The sequence below is a fragment of the Oncorhynchus tshawytscha genome, unplaced genomic scaffold (genome assembly GCF_018296145.1).
Source record: "Oncorhynchus tshawytscha isolate Ot180627B unplaced genomic scaffold, Otsh_v2.0 Un_contig_1830_pilon_pilon, whole genome shotgun sequence".
NCBI lineage: Eukaryota > Metazoa > Chordata > Actinopteri > Salmoniformes > Salmonidae > Oncorhynchus > Oncorhynchus tshawytscha.
The window spans coordinates 67886-85000 of NW_024608979.1; the positions used below are offsets into that span (position 1 = coordinate 67886).

General features: G+C 42.8%; 1 protein-coding gene across 1 annotated transcript in view; it reads left to right on the forward strand.

Moving 5' to 3' along the window:
* LOC121844072 overlaps window positions 1–17115 on the forward strand; it is a 31151-nt gene that overhangs the window by 4127 nt on the left and 9909 nt on the right. Inside the window, exons 2-6 of the mRNA XM_042313948.1 lie at window positions 2116–2547; window positions 2827–3255; window positions 4656–5087; window positions 10229–10660; window positions 10940–11368. Coding sequence (XP_042169882.1) covers window positions 3212–3255; window positions 4656–5087; window positions 10229–10660; window positions 10940–11368 — 1337 coding nt within the window. The 5' untranslated portion in view covers window positions 2116–2547; window positions 2827–3211. The remainder of the gene's footprint in view (window positions 1–2115; window positions 2548–2826; window positions 3256–4655; window positions 5088–10228; window positions 10661–10939; window positions 11369–17115) is intronic.

Consider the following 17115-nt stretch of genomic DNA (forward strand, 5'->3'; position numbering starts at 1 on the left):
GCAGCACCCGGCCTCACCCTACTAGAATCTGAAGTCAAACGTCTACTGTTTGCTGATGATCTGGTGCTTCTGTCACCAACCAAGGAGGGCCAAAAAAGGTCCAGTCGCCAGGACCACAAATACAAATTCCATCTAGACACCGTTGCCCTAGAGCACACAAAAAACTATACATACCTTGTCTTAAACATCAGTGCCACAGGTAACTTCCACAAAGCTGTGATCGATCTGAGAGACAAGGCAAGAAGGGCATTCTATGCCGTCAAAAGGAACATAAAATTTAACATACCAATTAGGATCTGGCTAAAAATACTTTAATCAGTTATAGAACCCATTACTCTTTATGGTTGTGAGATCTGGGGTCCGCTCATCAACCAATAATTCACAAAATGGGACAAATACCAAATTGAGACTCTGCACGCAGAATTCTGCAAAAATATCCTCCGTGTACAACATAAAACACCAAATAATACAGAACAGAATTAGCCGATACCTGCTAATTATCAAAATCCATAAAAGAGAAGTTAAAATCTACAACCACCTAAAAGGAAGCGATTCCCAATACTTCCACACCGAAGCCATCACCTACAGAGAGATGAACCTGGAGAAGAGTCCCCTAAGCAAGCTGGTCCTGGGACTCTGTTCACAAACACAAACATACCCCACAGAGCGCCAGGACAGCAACACAATTAGACCCAACCAAATCATGAGTAAACAAAAAGATAATTACTTGACACATTGGAAAGAATTAACAAAAAACAGAGCAAACTAGAATGCTATTTGACCTTAAACAGAGAGTACACAGCGGCAGAATGCCTGACCACTGTCAGGATTGTCTAGATTTCTAAGGCACTTGCTTGCAGTTCCTATCGCTTCCACTAGATGTCAACAGTCTTTAGAAATTGGTTGATGTTTTTCCTTTGAGAAATTAAGAAGTAGCCATTTCCTATCTGGGTGGATAGCCAAGTGTACTGTTGTGGTTGGGGGACGCGACCTGAAAGCTCGCTCCACTTTGTTTTCGTCCGGTATTGAACACAGTTTATTCCGTCTTAAATCTGATTGATTATTTACGTTTAAAAATACCTAAAGTTGGATTAGGAAAGTTGTTTGAAATGTTTGGATCAAGTTTACAGGTAACTTATTAGATACATTGTCGTCATGTTGCGCGAGTTGGAACCGGTGTATTTTCTGAATCAAACGCGCCAAATAAATTGACATTTTGGGGATATAAAGGACAGAATTTATCGAACAAAAGGACCATTTGTGATGTTTAATGGACATATTGGAGTGCCAACAGAAGAGGATCTTCAAAGATAAGGCATGAATTATATCGTTATTTCTGAGTTCTGTGTCGAGCCTGGCGGGTTGAAATATGATTGTCATGTGTTTGTTTGATGGGGTGCTGTCCTCAGATAATAGCATGGTTTGCTTTCGCCGTAAAGCCTTTTTGAAATCTGACACTGTGGCTGAATTAACAAGAAGTTAATCTTTAAACCGATGTTTAACACTTGTATGATTTATGAATTATTATTATGAGTATTTCTGTTTTTGAAATTGGGATCACTAAGAGGGTAACTATTTGTACATCGTTACAACACTGCTTAAATACATAATATGACATTTGTATATATATAATATATTTGTAATGTCTTTATTCTTTTGAAACTTCTGTGAGTGTAATGTTTACTGTTCATTTTTATTGTTTATTTCACTTTTGTATATTATCTACCTCACTTGCTGTGGCAATGTTTACATATGTTTCCCATGAGAGAGAGAGAGAGGGAAAATAAACCAGAGTTGTGCAGCATCACCACTATCAAACTGCCCCCAGAGAGTCTCCTTTCTGACTGCTGATGCAAAGTGGCAGCACACGGTGAAGGCTCCGTATAAAACTACACATGTTGGTGAATCTGGGAACATTTATCAGCCCATTTCCTGACGTAACTAATGTTGCATTACTAAATGTCACAGATAAATAAATGAATGTTTCTAATATTAAATACTTTAACATATAACAATCACATTATGTAAATGTATAACTACTTCATATATCTTTAGCTATGACTGGTTTCATGTGTTCATCCATGTCTGAATTAGCTGTTACTGTCCTTGTTGCAGTTTCTGTCCACGGAGGTCTGATCCCTCAGAGCAGATCAAGTTCCTGGTGGATCTCCTGTCTCAAGCAGCAGAGTGGGAGGAGCAGACAGGAGAGAAGACACTGAAGCTGGTATCATCAGTGTGTTCTTACAGCACCTTTCCTTTTCTCAATGGAGACAATTCTCAACAGAGTAATTTCCTGCTGGATCTGTACTCACATGTGAAGGACTATGAGACTCAAACAGGCAGGAGTGTCCTTCCAGCATTACAGCCAGTTTACCAGTCAGCTCCTGCAGTCTGGTCCATAGACCTCTCAGAGAGAAAGGCCTCCCTCCTCCTAAAAGTGCTGAAACTCCAACCAGAGAAGAAACCAGTAGAGCTGAGGGGCTGGTCAGATGAAGAGAGTGAAGTGAGGAGTTTCCTTCAGTGTCTGTCCTATATCTCACAGCTGAGGTGAGTTGGATCAGTACAGTTCAGAGGTTGTAGTTGTCTGTCCCTGTATTTGCCATTAGAGAGGAAGCTTGTTGCTTTCTGCAGTAACTTAATAATTAAATATACACATACTGTTTGGAAAATATGCAGTCTTTGTAGTCATGATTTTAAGGAACAATTGAAGTGGATGATGAGTTTAGAAAGATAGTCATTGTATTTTACCCTCCATAATGTGACCATCAGAAATGCATATCATATCTCTCACATATTCATATATTTGTTGTTAAACTGTTCTTGCAGTTTTATTCCTCCACAGGATCAGAGAAGATCCCCTGAAGAGAGGACAAGGAGAGAGAAGACATTCCTACTGAATCTGTGTCTTCAAGCAGTTCTCCATGAGAGAGGAACCATACAAACAACTGTAGAGAAAGTGTTGTCACTGTCTAAAGTATATCGCTTTCAGAAATGTGATTTCCTGCTGGATCTGTACTCACATGTGAAGGACTCTGAGACTCAAACAGGCAGGAGTTTCCTTCCAGCATTACAGCCAGTTTACCAGTCAGCTCCTGCAGTCTGGTCCATAGACCACAGAAAGAGAAAGGCCTCCCTTCTCCTAGAAGTGCTGAAACTCCAACCAGAGAAGAAACCAGTAGAGCTGAAGGGCTGGTCAGATGAAGAGAGTGAAATGAGGAGTTTCCTTCAGTGTCTGTCCTACATCTCACAGCTGAGGTGAGTCTGAACATGTGTGGTGGTTAGTGATTATGTGATGCTAGTTGTTATTGTCTTGTAGAAACATTTGACATATTAAACTTCAAGTGTTGGTAAATCTTGTAGCAGTATTGTTAGAGAGGGGTAAAGGTAGAGATTTTGTTGGGGGCGCCGGGCAGGTATTAACCCTGCAGAAAGGAAAAGAGTAGGATAGAGAGAGACCCACTACCAGACACACACACATCAGCAGAAGAGACTGTCTAGAGTGTAGCCTGTTAGCCAGATAGCCAGTGGAGAGAAAAGATAAGACACCATATAAAACACCCATCACAGCACAGGGGGAACCCCACCAATAATACCTCATACAATAATGATGGCAGAGCAATTTAACGGCAACTTCATAGAAATAATATACAAGAAAGAACCCAGTCATCAACATGAGAGGATTTTCAGTAATCTGTATTACCTCCCAGTGGAGGAGTGCAGAGGGTATGAATGGTGGGGGGTCATTGACAAACAAAGGCCTTAAAATGTCCACAATCTTCTGGGCCACATGTCATTAGTACCACATATATACAGTTCAAATAACAAGACACAATAAACTGGCAAGAATCCTCCCTTTAACTAAAATGTCAACCCAAATACGTCTGGCAGGGCAATGATAGTCCAGCACGCTGAACCTCAAAGGGAAGAGCATTGAAAACTATAATAAAGTCTGCAGCTGTGTAAAGCACTGGAGAGAGAGAGGGAAGAGAGAGAGGAGAGGGAAGAGGGAGGAGAGAGAGAGAGAGAGAGAGAGAGGGGGGGAAGAAGGAGAAGAGATAGAGGGAGAGAGAGAGAAGAGAGAGAGGGAAGAAGGAGAGGGAAGAAGGAGAAGAGATAGAGAGGGATGAGAGAGGGAAGAAGGAGAAGAGATAGAGAGGGAAGAGAGAGAGAGATTGGGAAGAGAGGATGAGAAAGGAAAGAGAGAAAGAGAGACATGGAAGAGGGAAAATAAAGCAGAGTTGTGCAGCATCACCACTATCAAACTGCCTCCAGAGAGTCTCCTTTCTGACTGCTGATGCAAAGTGGCAGCACCCGGTGAAGGCTCCGTATAAAACTACACATGTTGGTGAATCTGGGAACATTTATCAGCCCATTTCCTGACATAACTAATGCTGCATTACTAAATGTTACAGATAACTAATGATGCATTACTAAATGTCACAGATAACTAATGATGCATTACTAAATGTCACAGATAGATAATGTTGCATTACTAAATGTCACAGATAAATAATGTGAATGTTTCTAATATTAAATACTTTAACATATAACCAAATCACATTATGTAAATCTATAACTACTTCATATATCTTTATCTATGACTGGTTTCATCTGTTCATCCATGTCTGAATCAGCTGTTACTGTCCTTGTTGCAGTTTCTATACAGACTGGTCTGATTCCTCAAAGCTGATCAAGTTCCTGGTGGATCTCCTGTCTCAAGCAGCAGAGTGGGAGGAGCAGACAGGAGAGAAGACACTGAAGCTGGTATCATCAGTGTGGACTTACAGCACCTTTCCTTTTCTCAGTGGAGACAATTATAAACAGAGTGATTTCCTGTTGGATCTGTACTCACATGTGAAGGACTCTGAGACTCAAACAGGCAGGAGTTTCCTTCCAGCTTTACAGCCATTTTACCAGTCAGCTCCTGCAGTCTGGTCCATAGACCTCAGAAAGAGAAAGGCCTCCCTCCTCCTAGAAGTGCTGAAACTCCAACCAGAGCAGAAACCAGTAGAGCTGAAGGGCTGGTCAGATGAAGAGAGTGAAGTGAGGAGTTTCCTTCAGTGTCTGTCCCACATCTCACAGCTGAGGTGAGTCTGAACATGTGGTGGTTAGTGATCATGTGATGCTAGTGGTTATTATCTTGAAACATTTGACATATAAAACTTCAATTGTTGGTAAATCTTGTAGCAGTAGGAAGAGAGAGAGAGAAAGTTAGAGAGAGAGGTAAGAGAGAGAGAGAGAGAGAGAGAGAGAGAGAGCGAGAGACTACGACGAAAAGACTTCCACCCCGCCACAATACAGCGGGTAAATGCAAGTATTTCCCGTGACTGTGCCTCAAAACCAAACGTTTTCCTGGCCCACCACTCCACCCTGGACTTGAACAGCCTCTATGACCAGGTCCACCTCTACAAGGCAGCAGTGCCCACCTTTGCCCGGACTCTAAAGGACATCGCTCTCAAACGTATCTCCAACACTTCACACAGGAGCAACAGATCAATAGACACCCCGCCCAGACCAGCGAGACACCCTCCCAGACCTGCGGGACCCCCCCTGGACCTACTCATAGAGGACCCACGCCAAGAGGACTTACATCCAGACCACAGCACCATCAGCCACATCCAACCAATCAACATCCCCCCAAGTCAACCATGCCCACACCCCATTTAGGCCCCCTCAAATCAGACCTATGCCCCTCCTGCCCACCCCATGCACCCTACCCCCGCAAAGAGGGCCTCAAACCTGGAAGTCACAGACAGGCCCAACCTCCACTCTTACACTAAGCCCAAGCCAATGGCATGTACCAGATGCTCAGCAGGCTCTGCTCACACTTACTGGCCTGAGGCCAAACCACAAAACCGACAACATTGGACACTTTATGGAACTCAAAGGCTTCACTACCTCATCCTGGCCTGAGGTCATCTGCCTTTGGCCTGAAGAGCAGGAACATGGACTTCATCAAAGAAATCGGCAATACAGACATTGTCATCCTGCAAGAAACCTGGTATAGAGGAGATGGACCCACTGGTTGCCCTCTAGGTTACAGAGAGCTGGTAGTCCCATCCACCAAACTACCAGGTGTGAAACAAGGAAGGGACTCAGGGGTATGCTAATTTGGTATAGAGCAGACCGAACTCACTCCATTAAATTAATCAAAACAGGAACATTTACATTTGGCTAGAAATTCAAAAGGAAATTATCTTAACAGAGAAAAATGTCCTCCTGTGTGCTACCTATATCCCCCACTAGAATCCCCATACTTTAATGAAGACAGCTTCTCCATCCTAAAGGGGAGATCAATATTTTCCAGGCCCAGGGACATGTACTAGTGTGTGGCGACCTAAATGCCAGAACCGGACAAGAACCTGACACCCTCAGCACACAGGGGGACAAACACATGCCTGCAGGTGACAGCATTCCGTCCCACATATGCCCCCTAGACACAACTATGACAACATAACCAACAAAAACGGGTCACATGTACATAGTCAATGGTAGGCATCGAGGGGACTCCTATGGTAGGTACACCTCCATCTCATCTCTTGGCAGTAGTACTGTAGACTACTGTAGACTACTTCATCACTGACCTCAACCCAGTGACACCCCTATCAGATCACAGCAAAATCACAGTCTACTTGAACAGAACAATACTCAATCATGAGGCATCAAAGCCAAAGGAACTGAATAATATTAAGAAATGCTATAGATGGAAGGAATGCATTGTGGAAACCTACCAAAAATCAATTAGGCAACAACAAATTCAATCCCTTTTAGACAATTTCCTGGACAATACGTTCCACTGTAATAGTGAAGGTGTAAACTTGGCAGTAGAAAATCTTAACAGTATATTTGACCTCTCAGCTTCCCTATCAAATCTAAAAATCTCAATTAGAAAACTGAAGAAAATGAACAACAATGACAAATGGTTTGATAAAGAATGCAAAAATCTAAGAAAGAAATTGAGAAACCTGTCCAACCAAAAACAAAGAGACCCGGAAAACCTGAGTCTACGCCTTCACTATGGCGAATCACTAAAACAATACAGAAATACACTACGGAAATAGAAGGAACAGCACGTCAGAAATCAGCTCAATGTAATTGAAGAATCCATAGAATCGAACCACTTCTGGGAAAACACTAAACACATAACAACATGAAGAATTACCTATCCAAAATGGAGATGTATGGATAAACCACTTTTCCAATAGATGCTAGTGCCAGAGATGCTCTATAACAAAGAACAAACAGCAAAAACATATACAGGATCAAATACAAATCTTAGAATCAACTATTAAAGACTACCAGAACCCACTGGATTCTCCAATTACTGTGAATGAGCTACAGGACAAAATAAAAACCCTCCAACCCAAAAAGGCCTGTGGTGTTGATGGTATCCTTAATGAAATTATCAAATATACAGACAAGAAATTCCAATTGGCTATACTAAAACTCTTTAACATCATCCTTAGCTCTGGCATCTTCCCCAATATTTGAAATCAAGGACCGATCATCCCAATCCACAAAAGTGGAGCCAAATTTGACCCCAATATGCGTCAACAGCAACCTTGGGAAAATCCTATGCATTATCATTAACAGGAGACTCGTACATTTCCTCAGTGAAAACAATGTACTGAGCAAATGTCAAATTGGCTTTGTCCAAATTACCGTACGACAGACCACGTATTCACCCTGCGCACCCTAATTGACAAACAAACAAACCAAAACAAAGGCAAAGTCTTCTCATGCTTTGTTGATTTAAAAAAGCCTTTGATTCAATTTGGCATGAGGGTCTGCTATACAAATTGATGGAAAGTGGTGTTGGGGAAAAGCATGCAACATTATAAAATCCATGTACACAAACAACAAGTGTGCAGGTTAAAATAGGCAAAAAACACAGATTTCTTCCCACAGGGCCGTGGGGTGAGACAGGGATGTAGCTTAAGTCCCACCATCTTCAACATATATATATATATATATATATATATATATATATATATATATATATATATATATATATATATATATATATATATATATATATATATATATATATATATATATAATTGGCGAGGGCACTAGAACAGTCTGCAGCACCCGGCCTCACCCTACTAGAATCTGAAGTCAAACGTCTACTGTTTGCTGATGATCTGGTGCTTCTGTCACCAACCAAGGAGGGCCAAAAAGGTCCAGTCGCCAGGACCACAAATACAAATTCCATCTAGACACCGTTGCCCTAGAGCACACAAAAAACTATACATACCTCGTCTTAAACATCAGTGCCACAGGTAACTTCCACAAAGCTGTGATCGATCTGAGAGACAAGGCAAGAAGGGCATTCTATGCCGTCAAAAGGAACATAAAATTTAACATACCAATTATGATCTGGCTAAAAATACTTTAATCAGTTATAGAACCCATTACTCTTTATGGTTGTGAGATCTGGGGTCCGCTCATCAACCAATAATTCACAAAATGGGACAAATACCAAATTGAGACTCTGCATGCAGAATTCTGCAAAAATATCCTCCGTGTACAACGTAGAACACCAAATAATACAGAACAGAATTAGGCCGATACCTGCTAATTATCAAAATCCATAAAAGAGAAGTTAAAATCTACAACCACCTAAAAGGAAGCGATTCCCAATACTTCCACACCGAAGCCATCACCTACAGAGAGATGAACCTGGAGAAGAGTCCCTAAGCAAGCTGGTCCTGGGACTCTGTTCACAAACACAAACATACCCTACAGAGCGCCAGGACAGCAACACAATTAGACCCAACCAAATCATGAGTAAACAAAAAGATAATTACTTGACACATTGGAAAGAATTAACAAAAACAGAGCAAACTAGAATGCTATTTGACCTTAAACAGAGAGTACACAGCGGCAGAATGCCTGACCACTGTCAGGATTGTCTAGATTTCTAAGGCACTTGCTTGCAGTTCCTATCGCTTCCACTAGATGTCAACAGTCTTTAGAAATTGGTTGATGTTTTTCCTTTGAGAAATTAAGAAGTAGCCATTTCCTATCTGGGTGGATAGCCAAGTGTACTGTTGTGGTTGGGGACGTGACCTGAAAGCTCGCTCCACTTTGTTTTCGTCCGGTATTGAACACAGTTTATTCCGTCTTAAATTTGATTGATTATTTACGTTTAAAAATACCTAAAGTTGGATTAGGAAAGTTGTTTGAAATGTTTGGATCAAGTTTACAGGTAACTTATTAGATACTTTGTCGTCATGTTGCGCGAGTTGGAACCGGTGTATTTTCTGAATCAAACGCGCCAAATAAATTGACGTTTTGGGGATATAAAGGACAGAATTTATCGAACAAAAGGACCATTTGTGATGTTTAATGGACATATTGGAGTGCCAACAGAAGAGGATCTTCAAAGGTAAGGCATGAATTATATCGTTATTTCTGAGTTCTGTGTCGAGCCTGGCGGGTTGAAATATGATTGTCATGTGTTTGTTTGATGGGGTGCTGTCCTCAGATAATAGCATGGTTTGCTTTCGCCGTAAAGCCTTTTTGAAATCTGACACTGTGGCTGAATTAACAAGAAGTTAATCTTTAAACCCATGTTTAACACTTGTATGATTTATGAATTATTATTATGAGTATTTCTGTTTTTGAAATTGGGATCACTAAGAGGGTAACTATTTGTACATCGTTACAACACTGCTTAAATACATAATATGACATTTGTATATATATAATATATTTGTAATGTCTTTATTCTTTTGAAACTTCTGTGAGTGTAATGTTTACTGTTCATTTTTATTGTTTATTTAACTTTTGTATATTATCTACCTCACTTGCTTTGGCAATGTTTACATATGTTTCCCAGAGAGAGAGAGAGGGAAAATAAACCAGAGTTGTGCAGCATCACCACTATCAAACTGCCCCCAGAGAGTCTCCTTTCTGACTGCTGATGCAAAGTGGCAGCACACGGTGAAGGCTCCGTATAAAACTACACATGTTGGTGAATCTGGGAACATTTATCAGCCCATTTCCTGACATAACTAATGTTGCATTACTAAATGTCACAGATAACTAATGTTGCATTACTAAATGTTACAGATAAATAATGTGAATGTCTCTAATATTAAATACTTTTACATATAACCAAATCATATTATGTAATTGTATAACTACTTCATATATCTTTAACTATGACTGGTTTCATGTGTTCATCCCATGTCTGAATCAGCTGTTACTGTCCTTGTTGCAGTTTCCATCCATGGAGGTCTGATCCCTCAAAGCAGATCAAGTTCCTGGTGGATCTCCTGTCTCAAGCAGCAGAGTGGGAGGAGCAGACAGGAGAGAAGACACTGAAGCTGGTATCATCAGTGTGGACTTACAGCACCTTTCCTTTTCTCAGTGGAGACAATTATAAACAGAGTGATTTCCTGCTGGATCTGTACTCACATGTGAAGGACTATGAGACTCAAACAGGCAGGAGTGTCCTTCCAGCATTACAGCCAGTTTACCAGTCAGCTCCTGCAGTCTGGTCCATAGACCTCTCAGAGAGAAAGGCCTCCCTCCTCCTAGAAGTGCTGAAACTCCAACCAGAGAAGAAACCATTAGAGCTGAAGGGCTGGTCAGATGAAGAGAGTGAAGTGAGGAGTTTCCTTCAGTGTCTGTCCTACATCTCACAGCTGAGGTGAGTTGGATCAGTACATTTCAGGGATTGTAGTTGTCTGTCCCTGTATTTCCCTTTAGAGATGATGCTTGTAGCTTTCTGCAGTAACTTAATAATTAAATATACACATACTGTTTGGAAAATATGCAGTCTTTGTAGTCATGATTTTAAGGAACAATTGAAGTGGATGATGAGATTAGAAAGATGGTCATTGTATTTTACCCTCCATAATGTGACCATCAGAAATGCATATCATATCTCTCACATATTCATCTATTTGTTGTGAAACTGTTCTTGCAGTTTTACTCCTTCACAGGATCAGAGAAGATCCCCTGAAGAGAGGATAAGGAGAGAGAAGACATTCCTACTGAATCTGTGTCTTCAAGCAGTCCTCCATGAGAGAGGAACCATACAAACAACTGTAGAGAAAGTGGTGTCACTGTCTGAAGTATATCACAATCAGAAATGTGATTTCCTGCTGGATCTGTACTCACATGTGAAGGACTATGAGACTCAAACAGGCAGGAGTTTCCTTCCAGCATTACAGCCAGTTTACCAGTCAGCTCCTGCAGTCTGGTCCATAGACCTCTCAGAGAGAAAGGCCTCCCTTCTCCTAGAAGTGCTGAAACTCCAACCAGAGAAGAAACCAGTAGAGCTGAAGGGCTGGTCAGATGAAGAGAGTGAAATGAGGAGTTTCCTTCAGTGTCTGTCCTACATCTCACAGCTGAGGTGAGTCTGAACATGTGTGGTGGTTAGTGATTATGTGATGCTAGTTGTTATTGTCTTGTAGAAACATTTGACATATTAAACTTCAAGTGTTGGTAAACCTTGTAGCAGTATTGTTAGAGAGGGGTAAAGGTAGAGATTTTGTTGGGGCGCCGGGCAGGTATTAACCCTGCAGAAAGGAAAAGAGTAGGATAGAGAGAGACCCACTACCAGACACACACACATCAGCAGAAGAGACTGTCTAGAGTGTAGCCTGTTAGCCAGATAGCCAGTGGAGAGAAAAGATAAGACACATCATATAAAACACCCATCACAGCACAGGGGGAACCCCAGCAATAATACCTCATACAATAATAATGGCAGAGCAATTTAATGGCAACTTCATAGAAATAATATACAAGAAAGAACCCAGTCATCAACATGAGAGGATTTACAGTCATCTGTATTACCTCCCAGTGGAGGAGTGCAGAGGGTATGAATGGTGGGGGGTCATAGACAAACAAAGGCCTTAAAATGTCCACAATCTTCTGGGCCACATGTCATTAGTACCACATCAATACAGTTCAAATAACAAGACACAATAAACTGTCAAGAAACCTCCCTTTAACTAAAATGTCAACCCAAATATGTCTGGCAGGGCAATGATAGTCCACCACGCTGAGACAGAGACAGAGACAGAGACAGAGAGAGAGACGACCAGAACCCACTGGATTCTCCAATTACATTGAAAGAGTTACAGGACAAAATAAAAACCCTCCAACCCAAAAAGGCCTGTGGTGTTGATGGTATCCTCAATGAAATGATCAAATATACAGACAACAAATTCCAATTGGCTATACTAAAACTCTTTAACATCATACTTAGCTCTGGCATCTTCCCCAATATTTGGAACCAAGGACTGATCACCCCAATCCACAAAAGTGGAGACAAATTTGACCCCAATAACTACCGTGGAATATGTGTCAACAGTAACCTTGGGAAAATCCTCTGCATTATTATTAACAGCAGACTCGTACATTTCCTCAATGAAAACAATGTACTGAGCAAATGTCAAATTGGCTTTTTACCAAATTACCGTACAACAGACCATGTATTCACCCTGCACACCCTAATTGACAACCAAACAAACCAAAACAAAGGCAAAGTCTTCTCATGCTTTGTTGATTTCAAAAAGCCTTCGACTCAATCTGGCATGAGGGTCTGCTATACAAACTGATGGAAAGTGGTGTTGGGGGTAAAACATACGACATTATAAAATCCATGTACACAAACAACAAGTGTGCGGTTAAAATTGGCAAAAACACACACATTTCTTCACACAGGGTCGTGGGGTTAGACAGGGATGCAGCTTAAGCCCCACCCTCTTCAACATATATATCAACGAATTGGCGCGGGCACTAGAAGAGTCTGCAGCACCCGGCCTCCCCTGCTAGAATCCGAAGTCAAATGTCTGCTGTTTGCTGATGATCTGGTGCTTCTGTCACCAACCAAGGAGGGCCTACAGCAGCACCTAGATCTTATGCACAGATTCTGTCAGACCTGGGCCCTGACAGTAAATCTCAGTAAGACCAAAATAATGGTGTTCCAAAAAGGTCCAGTCACCAGGACCACAAATACAAATTCCATCTAGACACTGTTGCCCTAGAGCACACAAAAACTATACATACCTTGGCCTAAACATCAGCACCACAGGTAACTTCCACAAAGCTGTGAACGATCTGAGAGACAAGGCAAGAAGGGCATTCTATGCCATCAAAAGAAACATAAATTTCAACATACCAATTAGGATTTGGCTAAAAATACTTGAATCAGTCATAGAGCCCATTGCCCTTTATGGTTGTGAGGTCTGGGGTCCGCTCACCAACCAAGACTTCACAAAATGGGACAAACACCAAATTGAGACTCTGCATGCAGAATTCTGCAAAAATATCCTCCGTGTACAACGTAGAACACCAAATAATGCATGCAGAGCAGAATTAGGCCGATACCCACTAATTATCAAAATCCAGAAAAGAGCTGTTAAATTCTACAACCACCTAAAAGGAAGCGATTCACAAACCTTCCATAACAAAGCCATCACCTACAGAGAGATGAACCTGGAGAAGAGTCCCCTAAGCAAGCTGGTCCTGGGGCTCTGTTCACAAACACAAACACACACTACAGAGCCCCAGGACAGCAGCACAATTAGACCCAACCAAATCATGAGAAAACAAAAAGATAACTACTTAACACATTGGAAAGAATTAACAAAAAAACAGAGCAAACTAGAATGCTATTTGGCCCTACACAGAGAGTACACAGCGGCAGAATACCTGACCCAAAATTAAGGAAAGCCTTGACTATGTACAGACTCAGTGAGCATAGCCTTGCTATTGAGAAAGGCCGCCGTAGGCAGACATGGCTCTCAAGAGAAGACAGGCTATGTGCTCACTGCCCACGAAATGAGGTGGAAACTGAGCTGCACTTCCTAACCTCCTGCCCAATGTATGACCATATTAGAGAGACATATTTCCCTCAGATTACACAGATCCACAAAGAATTTGAAAACAAATCCAATTTTGAAAAACTCCCATATCTACTGGGTGAAATTCCACAGTGTGCCATCACAGCAGCAAGATTTGTGACCTGTTGCCACGAGAAAAGGGCAACCAGTGAAGAACAAACACCATTGTAAATACACCCATATTTATGCTTATTTATTTTATCTTGTGTCCTTTAACCATTTGTACATTGTTAAAACACTGTATATATATATATAATATGACATTTGTAATGTCTTTACTGTCTTGAAACTTCTGTATGTGTAATGTTTACTGTTAATTTTTGTTGTTTTTCACTTTATATATTCACTTTGCATGTTGTCTACCTCACTTGCTTTGGCAATGTTAACACATGTTTCCCATGCCAATTAAAGCCCTTGAATTGAATTGAGTGAGAGGGTAGAGAGAGAGAGAGTGAGAGAGAGAGAGTGAAGTGAGAGAGAGAGAGCTCTAGGGAAGAGAGCTAGAGGGAAGAGAGAGAGTGAGAGGGAAGAGAGAGAAGAGAGAGGTAAGAGAAAGCTCTAGAGGGAGAGAGAGAGGGAGGAGAGAGAGAGAGAGAGCTCTAGGGAAGAGAGAGAGAGAAGAGAGAGAGAGAGAGCGCTCGGGAAGAGAAAGAGAGAGGGAAGAGAGAGAGAGAGGGAGAGAGGGAAGAGAGAGAGGGAGAGTTAGAGAGCTCTAGGGAAGAGAGAGAGAGAGAGCTCTAGGGAAGAGAAAGAGAGCGAGGGAGAGAGAGTGAAGAGAGAGAGAGAGAGGGAAGAAAGAGAGAGAGAGTGAGGTAAGAGAAATAGAGGGAAGAGAGCGAGAGAGAGAGAGAGAGAGAGAGAGAGAGGGAAGAGAGAGAGAGAAAGAGAGAAGAGAGAGAAGAGAGAGAGAGAGGGAGAGAGAGAGAGAGAGAGAGAGTGAAGTAAGAGATAGAGAGTGAGAGAGAGAGAGCGCTCGAGGGAAGAGAGAGAGAGAGAGAGAGCTCTAGGGAAGAGAGAGAAAGAGAGAGAGTGTGAGAGAGAGAGAAAGGTGAGTGAGAGAGAGAGTGAGAGGGAAGAGAGAGAGCGAGAGAGAGGGACGAGAGACGAGATGGACGAGAGACGAGAGAGGGAGAGACAAGAGAGAGAGAGGGTCGAGAGAGAGAGGGATGAGAGAGAGAGAGGGACGAGAGAGTTAAAGTTAGAGGGAAGAGAGAGAGAGCGAGAGGGAAGAGAGAGAGAGCGAGAGGGAAGAGAGAGAAGAGAGAGGTAAGAGAAAGAGAGAGAGAGCTCTAGGGAAGAGAGAGAGAGAGAGAGAGAGAGAGAGAGAGGTCTAGGGAAGAGAGAGAGATCAAGAGAGAGGGAAGAGAGAGGGGAGAGTTAGAGAGCTCTAGGAAGAGAGAGAGAGAGCTCTAGGGAAGAGAGAGAGAGAGAGAGAAGAGAGAGAGGGAAGAGAGAGAGAGAGAGAGCGAGGGAGAGAGGGAAGAGAGAGAGAGAGAGGGAAGAGAGAGAGAGTGAGAGGGAAGAGAGAGAGAGTGAGGTAAGAGAAAGAGGGAAGAGAGAGAGAAAAGATGAGAGAGAGAGATCCAAGAGAGAGAGAGGGAAGAGAGAGAGAAGGGAAGAGAGAGAAGAGACCAAAGAGAGGGAGAGAGAGAGATGACGAAGGGAAGAGAGAGAGATGAGAGAGAGGAGAGGATGAGAGAGAGAGGTAAGAGAGAGAAGAGAGATGTGAGAGAGAGGGAGGGAGAGGAGGAGCGAGAGAGAGAGAGAGAGACCTAGAGTTACTCCATTAGAGGGAAGAGAGAGAGAGAGGAAGAGAGAGAGAGCGAGAGGGAAAAGAGAGAGAGATCGAGAGGGAAGAGAGAGAGGGAAGAGAGAGGGAAGAGAGAGAGAGAGCCCCACTAGAGAGAGAGGGAGAGAGAGAGAGCTCTAGGAAGTAAGACAGAGAGAGAAAGAGAGGGAAGAGAGAGAGCGAGAGGGAAGAGAGAGAGAGAGCTCTAGGGAAGAGAGAAGGGGTGAGGTAAGAGAAATAGAGAGAGAGAGGGAAGAGAGAGAGGGAGAGAGAGAGAGAGAGAGAGAGGTAAGAGATAGAGAGTGAGAGAGAGAGAGCGCTCTAGGGAAGAGAGAGAGAGAGCTCTAGGGAAGAGAGAGTGAGAAAAAGAGAGAGAGAGAGATGTAAGAGAAAGTTAGAGGGAGAGAGAGAGAGAGAGGTAAGAGGAAGAGAGAGAGAGAGGGAAGAGAGAGAGAGGGACGAGAGACGAGATGGACGAGAGACGAGAGGGACGAGAGGAGAGGGAGAGAGAGAGGGTGAGACAAGAGAGAGAGAGGGTTGAGAGAGAGAGGGACGAGAGAGAGACAGGGTGAGACAAGAGAGAGAGAGGGATGAGAGAGAGAGGGACGAGAGAGAGAGAGAGAGAGAGGGATGAGAGAGAGAGGGAAGAGAGAGAGAGGGACGAGAGAGTTAAAGTTAGAGGGAAGAGAGAGAGAGCGAGAGGGAAGAGAGAGAGGGAAGAGAAAGAAGAGAGAGAGTGCTCTAGGAAAGAGAGAGAGAGCGCCTAGAGAGAGAGAGAGAGGAGGAGAGAGAGAGGAAGAGAGAGAGAGATAGAGAGAGAGCTCTAAGGAAAAGAGAGAGAGAGAGCTCTAGGAAGAGAGAGAGAGAGAGATTAGAGAGAGAGAGGAGAGAGAGAGAGAGAGAGAGAAGAGAGAGAGAGAGAGAGAGAGAGAGAGAGAGAGAGGTAAGAGAAAGAGAGGATGAGAGAGAGAGAAGAGAGAGAGAGAGCTCTAGGAAGAGAGAGAGAGAGAGAGAGAAGAGAGAAGGGAGAGAGAGAGAGGGAGAGATCAGAGAGAGAGAGGGAAGAGAGAGAGAAGAGGGAAGAGAGAGAGAGCTAGAGGGAAGAGAGAGAAGAGCTAGAGAAGAGAGAGAGAGGAAGAGAGAGAGAGAGAGAGAGAAGAAGAGAGAGAGGGAAGAGAGAGAAGTGAGAGGAGAGAGAGATGTCAGAGAGAGGCTCTAGAGAGAGATTGAAGTTAGAGGGAGAGAGAGAGAGGGAAGAGAGAGAGGAGAGAGAGAGAGAGAGCGAGACAAGAGGAAGGGGAGAGAGAAGATGAGAGAGAGATTAAAGAGGGAAGAGAGAGAGAGGAAGTAAGAGAGAGAGAGAGCCTTAGGGAAAGAGAGAGAGGAGAGGGAGAGAGAGAGAGAGAGAGAGCTCTAGGGAAGAGAGAAGAGAGAGGTAAGAGAAATAGAGAGAGAGAG